At 46.1% G+C, this 15,691-nt stretch overlaps 1 protein-coding gene across 2 annotated transcripts in view; it reads right to left on the bottom strand.

Annotated features, from left to right (window-relative positions):
- LOC311232763 (semaphorin-5B-like) overlaps positions 1-15,691 on the bottom strand; it is a 145,712-nt gene that overhangs the window by 70,412 nt on the left and 59,609 nt on the right. For both annotated transcript variants that reach the window (XM_084319574.1, XM_084319575.1), the window contains exons 3-5: positions 14,826-14,992; positions 6,696-6,795; positions 5,877-5,922 (exon numbers count right to left, since the gene is read on the bottom strand). In XM_084319574.1, coding sequence (XP_084175700.1) covers positions 5,877-5,922; positions 6,696-6,795; positions 14,826-14,955 — 276 coding nt within the window. In that variant the 5' untranslated portion in view covers positions 14,956-14,992. The remainder of the gene's footprint in view (positions 1-5,876; positions 5,923-6,695; positions 6,796-14,825; positions 14,993-15,691) is intronic.

Genomic DNA, 15,691 nt, shown 5'->3' with positions numbered 1-15,691 from the left:
TTTAACTCTGAATATAAATATGAGAAATAATAATAAACAGTGGAAACAACTAAATTAACCCAGAATATAAAAAATATGAGAGAAACTGTGAAAAACAAAGGTGAAGTATGACCCACCCCTGTCCCCTTCTGTTTCTCCCGCTGATGTCATGTCACCAAAGTTCACAGAGTAAGGAAATGCCATTTGTCATCACTACACCCCCCCCCCCCCCATCCTTTCAGGGCCACGGGACAAAGAGAGAGGTGCAGAATGGAGTTAATTTAGCATAAGCCCTGTGTCCAACTCAATGACAGGCTGAGCCTTTTGTTTTGCATTGTCTGTACTAGACTCTGTATAATTATGGGAATAGGGGTGTCGGGAGTTGCTTCCGGATCATTACTATTAAATGGAATACTAAATACGGTTCATATTTTTTTTTATCACAATTCTAGACCGTTTCTTTCTTTTTCAATATCCCTCTTAATGTGCATGCAGTCGGATATGTCAAGATGAAATATATGTAACTATGAAATCATTCTCCTCTTTTTCTGACTTTTCATGTAGTTTGGGGTACTGTAGGGGTTATGAGGGGGTTCTTCGTGCGGGGGATCCCTGGGGTGTCGGTGGGTTGGGGGAGTTTAGAGATGGGGGGCTGGCCGGGGGTCCTTTGGGTTAGGTCTGGGGGGGGGGGTTTGGTTGGAGCTTATGGCGCCTGTGGCTTCGACTGGACCTTTCCTGGACCTTCCCTGGAGTTGGGTATTGGTCTCTTGCGTGTGCTTTGGTGGATTTTTGGTTGGTCTTCATCGTTGGGCTCCCTCGGTTCGCTGACTTTTGGGGTTCTTTGCGTGGAGGGCTCGCTGTGGCTTCTGCTGTGTTCCGGGGAGTCCCGGGGGTCTCGGACCGTCCCGATCCTGCATGTCTTCTCGTTTGGCCGCTGTTGTGTCTGTCTGCTTGAGTGTGTGGAGTCGTGTCTCCTTTGGCGTGGCTGCGGGTCCTGGGGCGCGTGGCCTGTCGTTCCTCTGTGGAGTTTGAGGGTGGGGGGGTGGTGTTCGCTGGTTTACCTTGTGGTGGCGGGGGCGCCGGGGTAGATGGAGCGGCCCGCGGGGTTGGCATTCCCATCGCCGTGCATGGCGGTGTGAGTGGCGCGCGGGCTGTTTGTGTTTTCCTTCGGTCATGGCGTGCTTTATCGGGGGTGTGTCTTGGATGGGGATGTGGTAGGGATTGATGTGCGAGGTGTTCGGGGGACTGACCGTTCCGGGGGGGTTCACATGCCTTCGAGCGATATTGTACTATTGTACTTATTTTATGCCTATTCTTAAATCCACACGTCTACATTGCACTACTTTTATTGTCTTTTATACCTATTCTTATGTCTGAAGTTTATGCAATTATTTATTTTGTCATATTTGTGTGCTGATTTTATGCCTATTGTATGTTCATTTTTTTTATACTGGTTGCTGTGGTGCACTCTGGACTGAGAGTACTATGTAGATAGTTATTAATATTTATTATTGTTATATTGTAGAAATGTGTGCATTGAAGTGTCTGTAAAAGTCTCGACTACATTGAAAATGGGAGTGACCTCAATTGTAATTTCGAGAATAAATAAAGGTTAATGATGATGATGATAGTGGTTTTGCTTCCAGGCAGGGGTTAAAGTGGGATTCGGCAGGTGGGGGAACCCTAAATTCCAGTGCAGCAGAGTGACTCACCTCAAAATAACTAACTAACACCAAATTAACGTGTGCTGTGCTGCTCTGGTGGACTTGTTGTCTTTGTGGACAGACTATGTTTCCTGTAAAAACTGGAAGCTAGGGAGGGACTTGTCACGCATATTGATTGGCGTTTACAATATGCTGAATGTGTGTTACCCATTAGCTAGCAAGCTAATGTTCACACAACGTTATCAACATTATGCAACGTTAGCAATGTTCAAGCTAACGTTGAACATCATGTTAGCCTAGCTTAGCACAATGAATGGAAGCGGACAGTACCGGTTAGCCTTCGGGAGAGGTGTTAGTTGGCCAATGCCCTAGGCCAGGGGTGCCCAACCTTTTTTGAACCAAGATCTACTTTTTAATTTGCCACCTAGCCGAGAGCTACCAGCCCAAATTTGTACTACTCTCGGCTAAGATAAGATAAGATATTCCTTTATTGATCCCCTTGGGGAAATTCAGGCATAATAGCAGCATGGGGGAAGGGGGTACAGGTAGTAAAAACAACACAAGCAGTGTAAACAAATAGGTCAATATAATTGACTATCTAACTAACTGAAAAATATATTATATGTGAATATATTTTTCAGTTAGTTAGATTCTAACTAACTGAAAAATATATTCACAGTATTCACAGTGTCATACGTGTGTCATTCACAGTGTCACAGTGTCATGTAATACTATACTATAAGGTATAGTATTAGTAGTAATAGTATTACCCATTCAATATGCACATGACAGAAAATATTATATGGCATATAATATTTTCTGTCATGTGCATATTGAATGGGTATATAATATAATATGCTATTTTATATATCATTGTAACAGTGTAGTGTAGGAATTACAAGAATGACAAGACAGTAACTAACTTCTCACGTTTATTTCACTCTGCATACACACTGACAACACACACTCCGTTCAATGGGCATGAGAAAACATGTGTTTGCATTGCCAAAGCAAAAGTGGAACAATACAATCAAAACAAAGATATATGTACAATTAAAAGGGAATAGGAATGATGTGTAAACAGAGCTGTCACATTGCAAAATGGAATACAATCAAAAAACAATTCCACAAAAAGGTCTGTCAACAGTCACTGATAGTTCTCCTTTATCTTGTTTTTTTATTTTTATTAAATGTCTCTTAGTGAGAACGCTGGCACTGGGAAGAGGTAGCTAGTTTTTCAAAGTCTGGGTTGTAGGAGCTGGTTGCAAGCCTCAGGCAGTCCACAAGATGGTCATCTGTCAATGTGGTTCTGTACTTGGACTTGATGATCTCTTCATGTGAGAGAAAGCAGACTCACACAGGTAGGTTGATCCAAAAAATGCTGTTAAGTTCATGGCACATCTCCTGAGGTTGGGGTACTTCTCAGGCAGCAGTAGCTCCCAGAACTCTGCCTTCATCCCTTGTGTTGCCCTGGCTTTAATCTTAATGTCAGTTTGAAGTGTGAGGATCTCGTTCTCCACAGCATGGCTGTCCAGATTAAACAGTGTGGCCACTTTGGATGTGATGTCATCCACATCTACAGTTCCAAATGGAAAACACATGTAGCTTGCAACAGGTTCAAGTATTGAAAAGTCTGTGAAGCGCTTATCAAACTCTGACAAGATGCTTTGAACTTGCTCCTCATAATGTGTGCAATCAAACTGTGTGGTGTCCTCACCCTGACGTTGAAGTTCTGCTTGCATGTGAGGAAAGTTGCGCGCAGTGTTTCTTGTGCATCGTTGTATAATGCCGCTCCAAATTACCCTTTTTCGGCACAGCCACGGTTTGTTTGCAAATCAGACAGACTGATTTTGCGTTGAAATAAACAAAAAAGTAAGCCTCTTCCCACTCTTCATGGAAATTATATGTTTTTGGTCTTTTGGCTGCTCCGGTTCCGCTTGCGGCGCTGGCGCTGGTGCTATCCGGCAGCTCGCGGCGTTGGAGCAGCTCCCTGGCGGCGCCGGCAGCTCGTCGGAGGCGGCGTTGGAGCTGCTCCTGGCGGCGGCAGCTCGTCGGAGGGTCCTGGCTCTGGCGGCAGTGAAGTCTTGCTTGCGTTGTTGAAAAGTAGCGTCCTCTGAGTGAACCTCTTTTTAGCTGGTGGTGTTCCATTCATCTTGCAGTTTCGAGTGACTCAAGGCTGGTCTCAGAGCCATCTTTATACTGTACCTGCCAGGTGATGGGCCCGACCCCCACTCATGCCACTCCATGAAAACAAAGGCATCAATTTGCATCCCTATGGGTGAAGCTCGCTGTACGGAATGTAGACGGTATCGATTGGCTCAGGCTGCCGACTGCCTGTTATACACAGGACTGCTCGAACGTGTGTTGTCCTCCCCTCCCAATCAAATCAAATTAAATGATTTTCCAAAAGAATCTCGCGGTCTACTTGAAACCAGCGCGCAATCTACCGGTCGATCGCGATCGACTGGTTGGGCACGACTGCCCTAGGCTAATCGGCACTGTCCGCTTCCATTCATACGGAATTCACATTCCGTCTTTTTTCTCATTCTGGTGTAAGTGGGAAGTCTGGTAACGTTGCTGTGGAGGTGGGATAACTCTGACTATAATTTACAAGTTTGGAAATTACTTTCTTTTCTTTATTATTTTTTTTAAATGGAAGGACCGTTCATTTAACCCTTGCTCCCAGGCACGTTGCTGAAATTAAATGGCATTTCTAACCAAAATAAATAAATCTACATTTGGAAAAGGCCCGAAGCGTGAAAATAATGTCACCTGTAAGTTCATATAATACTGTTAACTTAGGATAATGGGTGCAATATTTCCTCTGGAAAATGCATTATAGAAAATGGAAAAAAAAACAGCTTATTATCAACCAAATTATTGTCCCAGTTCTCACATGACTGCCAAGCATTTTGATTATTATAATAATTGCCTCTAGGAAACTGTTGACTATTATTGCCTTGGCATTAGTATGCTGAGGACAGCCTCTGCCTCAAAACGACTGTGCATCAAATATTGAAGTTGTATTATTAAAAGATGCTATTTTTGTCATTTCCATTGTTTGGTATGAGGACGTGGAATAAGCACGTCATTCAATGTAATGTAATAGTTTCACCGTTTGAGGACCATTTCCACTCTAGCATTAAACGATGTGCTTATTTCAGATAATTATGTATGTAGTTGAGTCTACATGGTCCTCATCAATCTTACCCTATTCTAAAATATATTAAACTATTTTAGTTTCCCCCATAAATTCGGAAAAATCAGTTCACTGAGCCAAAAAAAGGCCCTTTATAGAAATTATTATATATATTATTATATTTACCTACCCTGGCTTCCTATGTAATCTATTATAAGAAGGTCTCAAGAGTAAATGGTAAATGTACTGAATTTATATAGCACTTTTATCCAAAACTCCTTACAACTTATGCCTCACATTTACACATTCACACACCGACAGCAGAGGCAACCATGCAAGGTGCCAACCTGCTCATCAGTTAGGGGTTAAGTGTCTTGCTCAAGGACACTTCTACACGCTGCTGGGAGGAGCCGGAATCGAACCCGGGAATCGAACACAAACAATTTCACTGCAAAACAGTGGGACTGACACACCAAGATCGGGGGAGCGAGGTAAAGTGAAAACAGGGGGAAGAGCAGGTTTGGTTGGCTGGAGGGGAGAGCTGGGTTAAGCCGGCCAGATCTCATTCCTGTGTCAAGTTGGTGCTGGCAAATAGCGGGCAGACCTAGTAAACTCTGTTTACATTCCAACCCACTAGCCTGGAGAGAGAGAGAGACACGGCACTCACATAAACCACACCTCCCTCTGCCTCTCTCTTCACTCCCTCCTTTTTCATCTTCATTCCCTCCTCCCTTCAAACCTCCTCCTCGGTCATCACTCTCTTTCTCTCCTACCCTCCCCCCCTCTTTCCCATTCCACTTCTACAACTCTTACTCCTTTCACAACCTCCTCCTATCTCCACCAGGCCCCTGGTTCACCCCCCCCCCCCTCCAGTTGACCCCTGCAAGCAAAGGTTAAACTGGAATTGAGTTTCCCACACAGGAGACGGGTTTAAATTGGTACCGTTAAGAGCTACACGCATACGAGTCAGGCTTCTTCTCCAGGACGACCATCTTACTGATAAATGACAGAGAAGTGAACCTGTCTTTACCTGGATGAGGGAGAAGTGAACCTGTCTTTACCTGGATGAGGGAGAAGTGAACCTGTCTCTTTACCTGGATGAGGGAGGTGTTGCTCAGGTTCAGTCGGAAGAGGACGTTTCTGCAGGCGGAAGAACGGGGAGAGAATGAAGCGTGGAAAGCAGTACATCTTACGTATATGTATGAGGATTAAAATAAAGCATTTTCAAATGTGTGCGTGTGTGAGAGAGAGAGAGAGAGAGAGAGAGAGAGAGAGAGAGAGAGAGAGAGAGAGAGAGAAGTCACAGCAGTGCGCCCAAGGTTGTCCCAATTCGAAGGCTCCTTCAAATGCAGCCTTCTTTTCCTGAATCTGGATGATCTAGGATCCTGGATTCGGTGGATCCGGTCTAACTGGGAATCCCTGTATAACGTAAGGTTTAACAACGTTTAACAATGGGGCGGCCGGGTAGCGCAGCGGACTAAGCGCCTGTCTACCACCGCAGAGACACTGGTATCGAATCCGGCTGTCAGCGGTACCTCCGGCTTGGTCGGTCGTCCATACTGACACAATTGGCGGTGTCAGCGGGTGGGAAGTCGGTGGGGTGTATCCTGGTCGTTGTAAACAGCGACTCCTACAGGTCGGTCAGGGCGCCTGCACAGCGAGGGAGGGAACTGGGGGAGGTAGTGTGATCCTCCCACGCGTTACACTCCCCCAGTGAGAGTCCTCGCTGTCAGGTGAAAAGAGGCGGCTGGCGGACTCCGCATGTATCGGAGGAAGCATGTGATAGACTTCAGCGCTCCCTAGACCGGCAAGTGGGGTGTGTGTGTGTGTGTGGGTGTAGGTGTAGGTGTAGGTGTAGGTGTAGGTGTGTGTGTGTGTGTGTGTGTGTGTGTGTGTAGGTGTGTGTGTGTCACCTTGCTCCGACGATGAGCTGGTTCCTGCTCAGGTCCAGGGCCAGCTGGGAAAAGTCCCTGACTCCGGGACGGGAGAATCCCAATATCCATGGCCTCAACGCTGGAGAGGAGGAGACGCAGGAGGAGTTGGAGGAAAAGAAAGAGATGGAGGGAGAGGATGGGGGGGGGGGGGCAGGTGATGGGACAGAGGATGAGGAAGACGAGATGGAAGAGAAGGAAAAAGAGTCAGGGAAGGAGTTGGTGGAGGTGAGAGGAGGAGGGGAGAGGAGAGGAGAAGTGAGGAGAGGAGAGAAGAGATGAAAGGAGAGGAGGGAAAGAAGAGGAGAGGAGAGGAGAGGAGAGGAGAGGATGGAGAGAAGAGGAGAGGAGAGGAGAAGTGAGGAGAGGAGAGAAGAGATGAAAGGAGAGGGTGGAGAGAAGAGGAGAGGAGAGGAGAGGAGAGGAGAGGAGAGGAGAGGAGAGGAGAGGAGAGGAGAGGAGAGGAGAGGAGAGGAGAGGAGAGGAGAGGAGAGGAGGAGACAGAAATAGCAGCGTCAACATTCAGTGTCAGTGTGGGAAGGAATCACTCCCAAATGGCATCTGGCTCCGTGCCACAAACCCGGCTTAGCTCACTGTGTGTTTTCACAGATGTGTTACATATCTCTCTCCTCTCTGACTCTATAAACTACCTGCTCTGGCAGCCAGCCGGTTTGACACGCATCCACGATCCTTTGAGCCCCGAGGCTCAAACATGAGAGGTCCAAGGGCATAAAACCTCCTGTTTACAGAGTATTTCAAAGGCCGCAGAGTTAGATTCTGTGACCTTTCATCCCTTTCATTGTGATCGGAGCTACCAATGGGATATTTGTCTGCCACTGGCTCTCGGAAAAATGCCAGCTCAGATACAAGGCGCTCTAAATACTAACGTCCCTCCTGTAATCTCTCTTGTGTTGTACCTAAGCTAGCAGACATCTGCCATCTGTGTCACATTGATAAAGGTGTGACTGCACCACCAAAGTAGTTCTTAACCTCTTAAGCCCTAGCCATATTTTCCGAAAAATACATACCCAAGTAAATGGAAGATTGCTCCACTTCTCCAAAGTCCATTTGCATGTTCTTGGTATCTAGGGACATATATGGACCTCGGGGAATGTATTCCCAGTGTCATGAATATTGTGTCTGTTACTATGCTTGAGTAACTCTTTATGAACCAAAGGAGAATATACATTTAATATTTCTTTTCCATATTTGATGGTGAATAACACCATGTTAACATGGACCAAAAGTGAAGAATTGAGCCACTGAGCTCATTCAGCACCTTCTTGAGATCAAGTGTACTAAAAAGGGCAGATGATTTACAGTTTTTTTTGTAGATACAGTACTGAATTATGCCATCCGGCCACATAGAAACTTCTATAGAATATAGAATATCAGGCCTATAAATGACCTTATTATGGCCAAGTCATACATCTATGGATCGGGCCAAATCTCCTCTTTCCAATGGCAGAGTTAACTAACAACCCTGTCTGCGGGCTGATGAGACCAGCCTGAGCATGGCGTTGCCATGAGCGCCTGGATCCTGGACTTTCTAAGTGACAGGCCCCAGGCGGTCAGGGTGGGGGGTCATACCTCCAGCAAAATCACCCTGAGTATCGGGTCCCCCCAGGGCTGCGTTCTGAGCCCCCTGCTGTATTCACTGTACACACATGACTGTGTGGCCAGGTTCAGCTCCAACTCCATAGTGAAGTTTGCAGACGACCTGGTGGTAGTGGGGCTGATCTCTAACAATGACGAGAAGGCCTATCGGGAGGAGGTTGATGAACTGGCACGCGGGATAACAGCCTACTCCTGAACATTGTAAAACCAAAGAGCTGATCGTGGATTTTAGGAGAATACAGCAGGGGACACACATGCCACTGTGGATAAATGGGGCTATCGTGGACAGGGTGAGCAGTTTCAAGTACCTGGGAGTCCACATCACAGAGGACCTGACATGGACAACACGCATTCGATTCTGTGGTGAAAAAGGCGAAACAGCGCCTCCATCACCTAAGACAGCTAAGGAAGTTCAGAGTATTGGGGAAGATACTCCACTCCTATTCCGGGGCTGTAGAGAGCATTCTGACTGGAAACATCACTGCCTGGTTTGGAAACAGTCATATCAGAATTCATGTGACTTTTACGTCACTCTAGAATGACGTTCATCACAATTCTGTGGCGGGAGTCTCTCGGTGAATACAAACATGGAAGACAGCTGTGATGGAGGTGGTCAGTGGAGGGACAGTGAGGAGTTCACCTTACTACCTTTAAGTATTAAGGGGGTGGACGGTATGGTCTAAAATTTATATCACGGTATAATTTAATTTGAAGCATAGACGGTAACGGTATATATCACGGTATCAGTGTTTCCGTTAGAATAATTTTTTTTTGCCTGATAGGCAGGCTATATAAAGAATGACATCCTCAAGGCATGTAGATTTATAATATTTTAACTTAAAACTAGGCTACTTTTGCATATAAAGTCATTATATTCCAAATAAAATAAGTCCCGAGTCGAGACTCCGTGCTGCTCCCATTGCAAACAGCGGAGCTGGATGCTGGATTTTGCTAGAAGCATATGTAGCTGCAGAGCCGCAGAGCCAGGGGCGCTTTCAGGTCTGGTCACAGGCCCGCTCAACAGCGCCCCCCCACCCAACGGCTGAATTGCCAATGGCTGAATTGGAGTATTGCACAGTGCAATACTCCAATTCAGCCATTGGCAATTCAGCCGTTGGGTGGGGGGGCGCTGTTGAGCGGGCCTGTGACCAGACCTGAAAGCGCCCCTGGCTCTGCGGCTCTGCAGCTGCATGCTATTCGCAAATCCACTGCTGCAGCCGTCCTCCCGCTGCAGCCGTCGTTATCATAACACTACACGCATATCATAATGTTTACAGCAAACTGTAGTTGATCACCAGGTATGTTTTATTAACGTAGAATAATTCATATAAGAAAAACGATAGGGACATCTCTTACCTTTCTCCACTGGTTAAAAATACCAGGAACTGAAATTGAAACTTGCTGTGCACCGCGGTGATATGTGTTTATTATGAAATGACAATTGCGTGTTGACACGCCCACTGCGCGAAGCCTCCTAAATAACTTTTTCCAGTTTGCACATATCTATTATCTATGACTAATTCTATCTATTTTTAGGGGCAAATGCGATTGGAATAGTCGCGCTGTGGTTACATGACGTCATTGCTATTTTAGAGCTGCTCTACCGGTTACACGGTATAGTCAAAATCCATACCGTAGAGCAAATTCATACCGTTTATACCGTATACCGTTTATACCGTCCACCCACTTCTGTACAAGCTAAACTAGAGCGGACGTATCATAACCTGTCTGTGTTTGAAAGCAATATTGAAAGAAGAAATGTCTCTTTCACCTCCTCCTCGCCCCCATTATCATCTGCTCATGAATTAGCCTCCACTGCACATCAACTTATAAACCATTAACCTCTTAAGCCTTTTGTAGATACAGTACTGCATTTCGTATCAGTGTGTAACAGGTGACAGCGTTACCTCAGGGTTGGAGGAAGTTCAGCTCTACTTCACATATTTTCTTTATTGACCACACACACACGCACACACACACACACACGACGAGGAGGATGGCCGCCCCAGCCATCCGTTATGTTATAATTGTATATTGATTCTATGTTACTTTAGAAATCCCTCAGGAAACACTTGGCAAGTGAGCCGAGGAGTCAAGAGTAAGGAAGGTGTTTATGTTGGAAAAGTGCACACGTGTGTGTGTGTGTGGTCAATACATATTTTTTTGAAGTAGACAGAACTTCCTCCAACCCTGAGGTAACGCTGTCACCTGTTACACACTGATACAAAATTCTGTACTGTATCTACAAAAGGCTTAAGAGGTGAATGGTTTATAAGTTGATGTGCAGTGGAGGCTAATTCATGAGAAGATGATAATGGGGGCGAGGAGGAGGTGAAAGAGACATTTCTTCTTTCAATATTGCCTTCAAACACAGACCGGTTATGATGCGTCCCCTCTAGTTTTGCTTGTACAGAAGTGTCACCCTTAATACTTAAAGGTAGTAAGGTGAACTCCTCACTGTCCCTCCACTGACCACCTCCATCACAGCTGTCTTCCATGTCTGTATTCACCGAGAGACTCCCGCCACAGAATTGTGATGAACGTCAATCTAGAGTGACGTAAAAGTCACATGAATTCTGATATGACTGTTCAGATTGAGGTCACATTGCAAAAAGAAAATCAGACCTGTATCTGATTCAGGACCACATATGAAAGTTGCCCAAATCAGAATTGAAAAAGCTCAGATTCCATTTGATTTGTCGTGAAATAATCAGATCCGAGTCATAATATGAGCAAAGATCTGGGCCACTTTCACCTGCAGTGTGAACACAGCTCATGACACACAGTGACACGGATAGCCGAGGTGAGGATTGACAGCTTCCTGACAGGAATAGCGCTTATTTCCTTGTTCGTCGACCTTTGACCTCTTCGTAAAAAACCATGGGGGAATGGTGAAGCCGAGGCCCTCGTTAGCAAAAAAAGACACAGTGTCAACGGGAAGGCCAGGTGGAGGGAAACCTCAGGAGACAGACAAAGAGGGATGGCCAAGATCTCTCTCTCTCTCTCTTTATTCTCAGCTTCTCATCACTGTCCACTGAGCCACCTTCAGCTAGGGTGACAATGACTTTGAGAGAGCGAGAGCGAGAGCGAGAGCGAGAGAGAGAGAGAGAGAGAGAGAGAGAGAGAGAGAGAGAGAGAGATGGGGGCAGCGCAGTGAGAGACACTAACGAGAAAGCGAACGTAAGGAGCCGACAGGAGACAGAGCTGTTCAGGTACAGAGCTCTCCCTGTGATTCTAGTAACTCCACGTGTAATTCCAGTTGCTTGGGTCAGAGAACCTGGAGCGTGGATGGCCTACACATCCCATACAATACAATATCTGCACTGCACACGGTTTAGAAACTGTATATAGTCATCTTTATTCGAGTCATTTTATCTTATTTTATTCTTATTCTATGCACATTTCATTGTATTTATATTATTGGAAGCTGCTATGGTCGAGGGACCACAACAAATAGAAGTTCACTCTTTCTTGCTGTAAGGCACTGAAATACGTGACAATAAACAAATCTGAATCCGAATCTGAATGACTCTGTAGACCAGTGGTTCTCAACCTTTTTTGGGTCAACGCCCCCCTATCTGATGTCCATGTCCCATAACACCCCCCCCCCAACTCCCTACACCCAATGGGAATAAAAAATGTAGGCTCTCAATGTTGATGATTTTTTTGTTTAACGTGGATATCTATGAAATTCTCAGCCATTAATGTTTATATTTGGCTCCGTTTATTGGGTCAGTGTGTCAAGTGAAAGCTTCTAACAATGGGTCTAATATATTTCATATTCAGTAAACATCTGAACAAATCTGAACAAACAAAAGAAATAATTTCTTTGCTATAAAGTGACTCTTGCTCTGATTCTGTGGGATTTTGGATTGTGCTCACTCTTCTCTGGTTCCACTCCAGTTGTTGTCCTGATATTAAAACAATGATGAATAAATTAAATAAACTAGTGCCCCCTTTGAGCATCTCGACGCCCCCCTTTTCAACCATTCTGCACCCAGTGCCCCCCGACACACTGAACGCCCCCTCGGGGGTAGTACCAACCCTCTGAACGCCCCCTTGGGGGTAGTACCAAGTACCAACCCTCTGAACGCCCCCTCGGGGGTAGTACCAACCCTCTGAACGCCCCCTCGGGGGTAGTACCAACCCTCTGAACGCCCCCTCGGGGGTAGCACCGCCCCCGTGGAGAAACTCTGCTCTAGCGTATTAAGACGTGTGTCGCCAATGCTGCTCAGTCTATTGCTAGTAATCAGGGAGGCGGCCATCTCATGTCGGCGACAGTGGATTGGGAGGTAGAGCAGCCGTCTGGTAATCCGGAGGTTCCCGGTTCGATTCCCGCTTCTCCCGGGCAGCGTGTCGAAGTGTCCTTGAGCAAGACACTTAACCGCTAATTGCTCCCGATGAGCAGGTTGGCACCTTGCATGGTTGCCTCTGCCATCGGTGTGTGAATGTGTGTGTGAATGGGTAAAATGTGAGGAACAAATTGTAAAGCGCTTTGGATAAAAACGCTATATAAATGCAGCCATTTGCCATTTATACATATTCACCGCCGATACCGACTCTATTATTACTGAACGTGTGCTTTGAAGCATTGTCCGCTTTCGAGTGACGCCTCGATCCGTTACTTGTACCGAGTGGCGTGGACTCCGTGTGGAGTGACGTCCAGAGAGATCCAACATGGCTCCGTGTGGAGTGACGTCCAGAGAGATCCAACATGGCTCCGTGTGGAGTGACGTCCAGAGAGATCCAACATGGCTCCGTGTGGAGTGACGTCCAGAGAGATCCAACATGGCTCCGTGTGGAGTGACGCCCAGAGAGATCCAACATGGCTCCGTGTGGAGTGACGTCCAGAGAGATCCAACATGGCTCCGTGTGGAGTGACGCCCAGAGAGATCCAACATGGCTCCGTGTGGAGTGACGTCCAGAGAGATCCAACATGGCTCCGTGTGGAGTGACGTCCAGAGAGATCCAACATGGCTCCGTGTGGAGTGACGTCCAGAGAGATCCGGCTCCGTGTGGAGTGACGTCCAGAGAGATCCAACATGGCTCCGTGTGGAGTGACGTCCAGAGAGATCCAACATGGCTCCGTGTGGAGTGACGTCCAGAGAGATCCAACATGGCTCCGTGTGGAGTGACGTCCAGAGAGATCCAACATGGCTCCGTGTGGAGTGACGTCCAGAGAGATCCAACATGGCTCCGTGTGGAGTGACGTCCAGAGAGATCCGGCTCCGCGTGTCACGAATATGGAACATCAAGTCACTCCGCTTTAACTTCTGACGTTTCACATCGGCTCTTGGAATTTTATCGTTACGTCCCAATACGGGACACCCTATTTCGACCTGGTATCAGACCGGTATCAGCACCCATATCATACCTACTAGTAATTTAATAACAAATGATGTGTTTTTAGTCCTTCTATTTATATTTCGTTTTTGATGATTGCATACCCAAAATAATTTGCGATTTATTATACTTTATATTTATAGCACATGCACGAGTCTGGTCTCTTTTGAAGGGTAACATTCTGAAGTTTCTTACACAATAAAGACAAATCACTTTGAGTGCTAATGAAATAGAGTAACAGAGGTATGAACACACTGAAGTAAAAGTTTTGTGCAATGTGTACTCACATTTCTGGTTTACTGGTTGCCAGATTCCTGCTTTTAAAGGGGAACTATTTTACTATTTCTTTCACTATTTGGGCACTTTTACACAATTCCTGTGAGTCTATGGAACACCTCTGTAATATATATATTTTTTTTATTCATTGTTTTGTATTTCTAATCAAGTCCTCAAAAACAGCATTTTTCTACCTCAAGATTTCGAGCTGTTTTGAGCCTGGGCTGCAGGGCGGCACCTAAACCACTGCGGAGCGTCGTCGTCTATCTCAACATTAACATGCAGCAGTGACTATATGACATCACATATAGGCACATTTTCAAACGACTCAGTTCAGTGAGGGTGAATATTGTGAGAGGAGAATTGGAAGAATGCGCCAATATGAGAATTTTGAGACATAGATCATATTAATATAAGTTCACATAGCTAGGAAACAATGCTAAACACTCAAAAAGGCCATTTATAAGATAGTTCCCCTTTAAGTTTTTAAGTGCGTGACGGCCCGCCGTCGAGCCGTCCGATGCTTAAGAGGTTAACAAGGTTGTCAAATGGTTAGGACGTGGTTTTTGCAGGATGCTAATGAACCCCATGGACCTCCCACTAGCATTGCTAATACAATTCTCACATCCAATATCTAAAAGAATCTTCAAACCCCCCCAGTTTGTGACAAATCAGACTTTCAGACAAATCAGACAGAGTAATGCGGTTAACCATCGGTAGTGTGATAGTAAAGGGTTAACCTTCTGTAGTGTGGCAGTGAAAGGGTTAACCTGCTGTTGTGTGGCAGTGAAAGGGCTAACCTTCTGTGTATTGTCGCAGTGAAAGGGTTAACCATTTGGTAGTGCGGCAGTGAAAGGGTTAAACCGCCGAGCTCACCTTGGTACGAGACGACGGGGTGCTCCTTCCGGGTGCACTGGGTGCTGCTGAGGTGGGCCTGCTGGGACAGACAGACGGAGAGGCAGAGGAGCAGCGCCTGGGGCCCGGCCCCCCACCCAGACGTAACCATGGTCACACAACTCCTCTATCCGGGTCTCGGGACACACCTGCAGGAAGGGGGGAGGGGGGGTGGGGGGGGAGTAGAGAGATGAAGCACGTAGCCAATGATAATCAATCACTATCGTCAGAGAGCCAATCACCTCTCGATGGCCGAGATAGCGGACGGAACACAGCGACCGGCGGTGACAACGGCTTTAAAGGAACACGCCAACATTTGGGTAAATTAGCTTACCGTCTTCTCCAGAGAGAGACAAGAAGATAGACACTAGTTTCCTCTCTGTGCGTTCAATTGAAAGCTATCTGGCTGCACGTTAGCCTAGCTTAGCACAATGAATGGAAGCGGACATGACCGGTTAGCCTTCGGGAGAAGGTGTTAGTTGGGCATTGTCTGTGACCATTAGCGAGTCCATTAGCGAGTCACGTCGCAGTCTAGCTGCCCATCCTTATATGCTTGCCCACTAGCCTGACTGTCCTGATTGTGTATGTGTGTGCCTGCCTATGCAATGCTTGTTCATGTATGGGCTTTGATTTGTGTCGTCTGACCATGTAATGTCCTTGTATGTCGCATGATCTGATAGATGCATGAATGTCTAATGAGTGAATGTACAGAATATGTTTTAAATGTTTTAAATAGTTTCTATATTCGTTTGAATATATTTCCATTTTTCCCCCTATCTATTCTGGCATTAACATCTAGCCCAGGGACCACTTTTTCATTTTAATTAATTTATAAATGTATAACTGTT

This window comes from Notolepis coatsorum (assembly GCF_963971535.1).
Source record: "Notolepis coatsorum genome assembly, chromosome: 1".
Taxonomy (NCBI): domain Eukaryota; kingdom Metazoa; phylum Chordata; class Actinopteri; order Aulopiformes; family Paralepididae; genus Notolepis; species Notolepis coatsorum.
The sequence above is the reverse complement of the archived record's forward strand: the minus strand, read 5'-3'. Positions and strand labels throughout refer to the sequence as shown.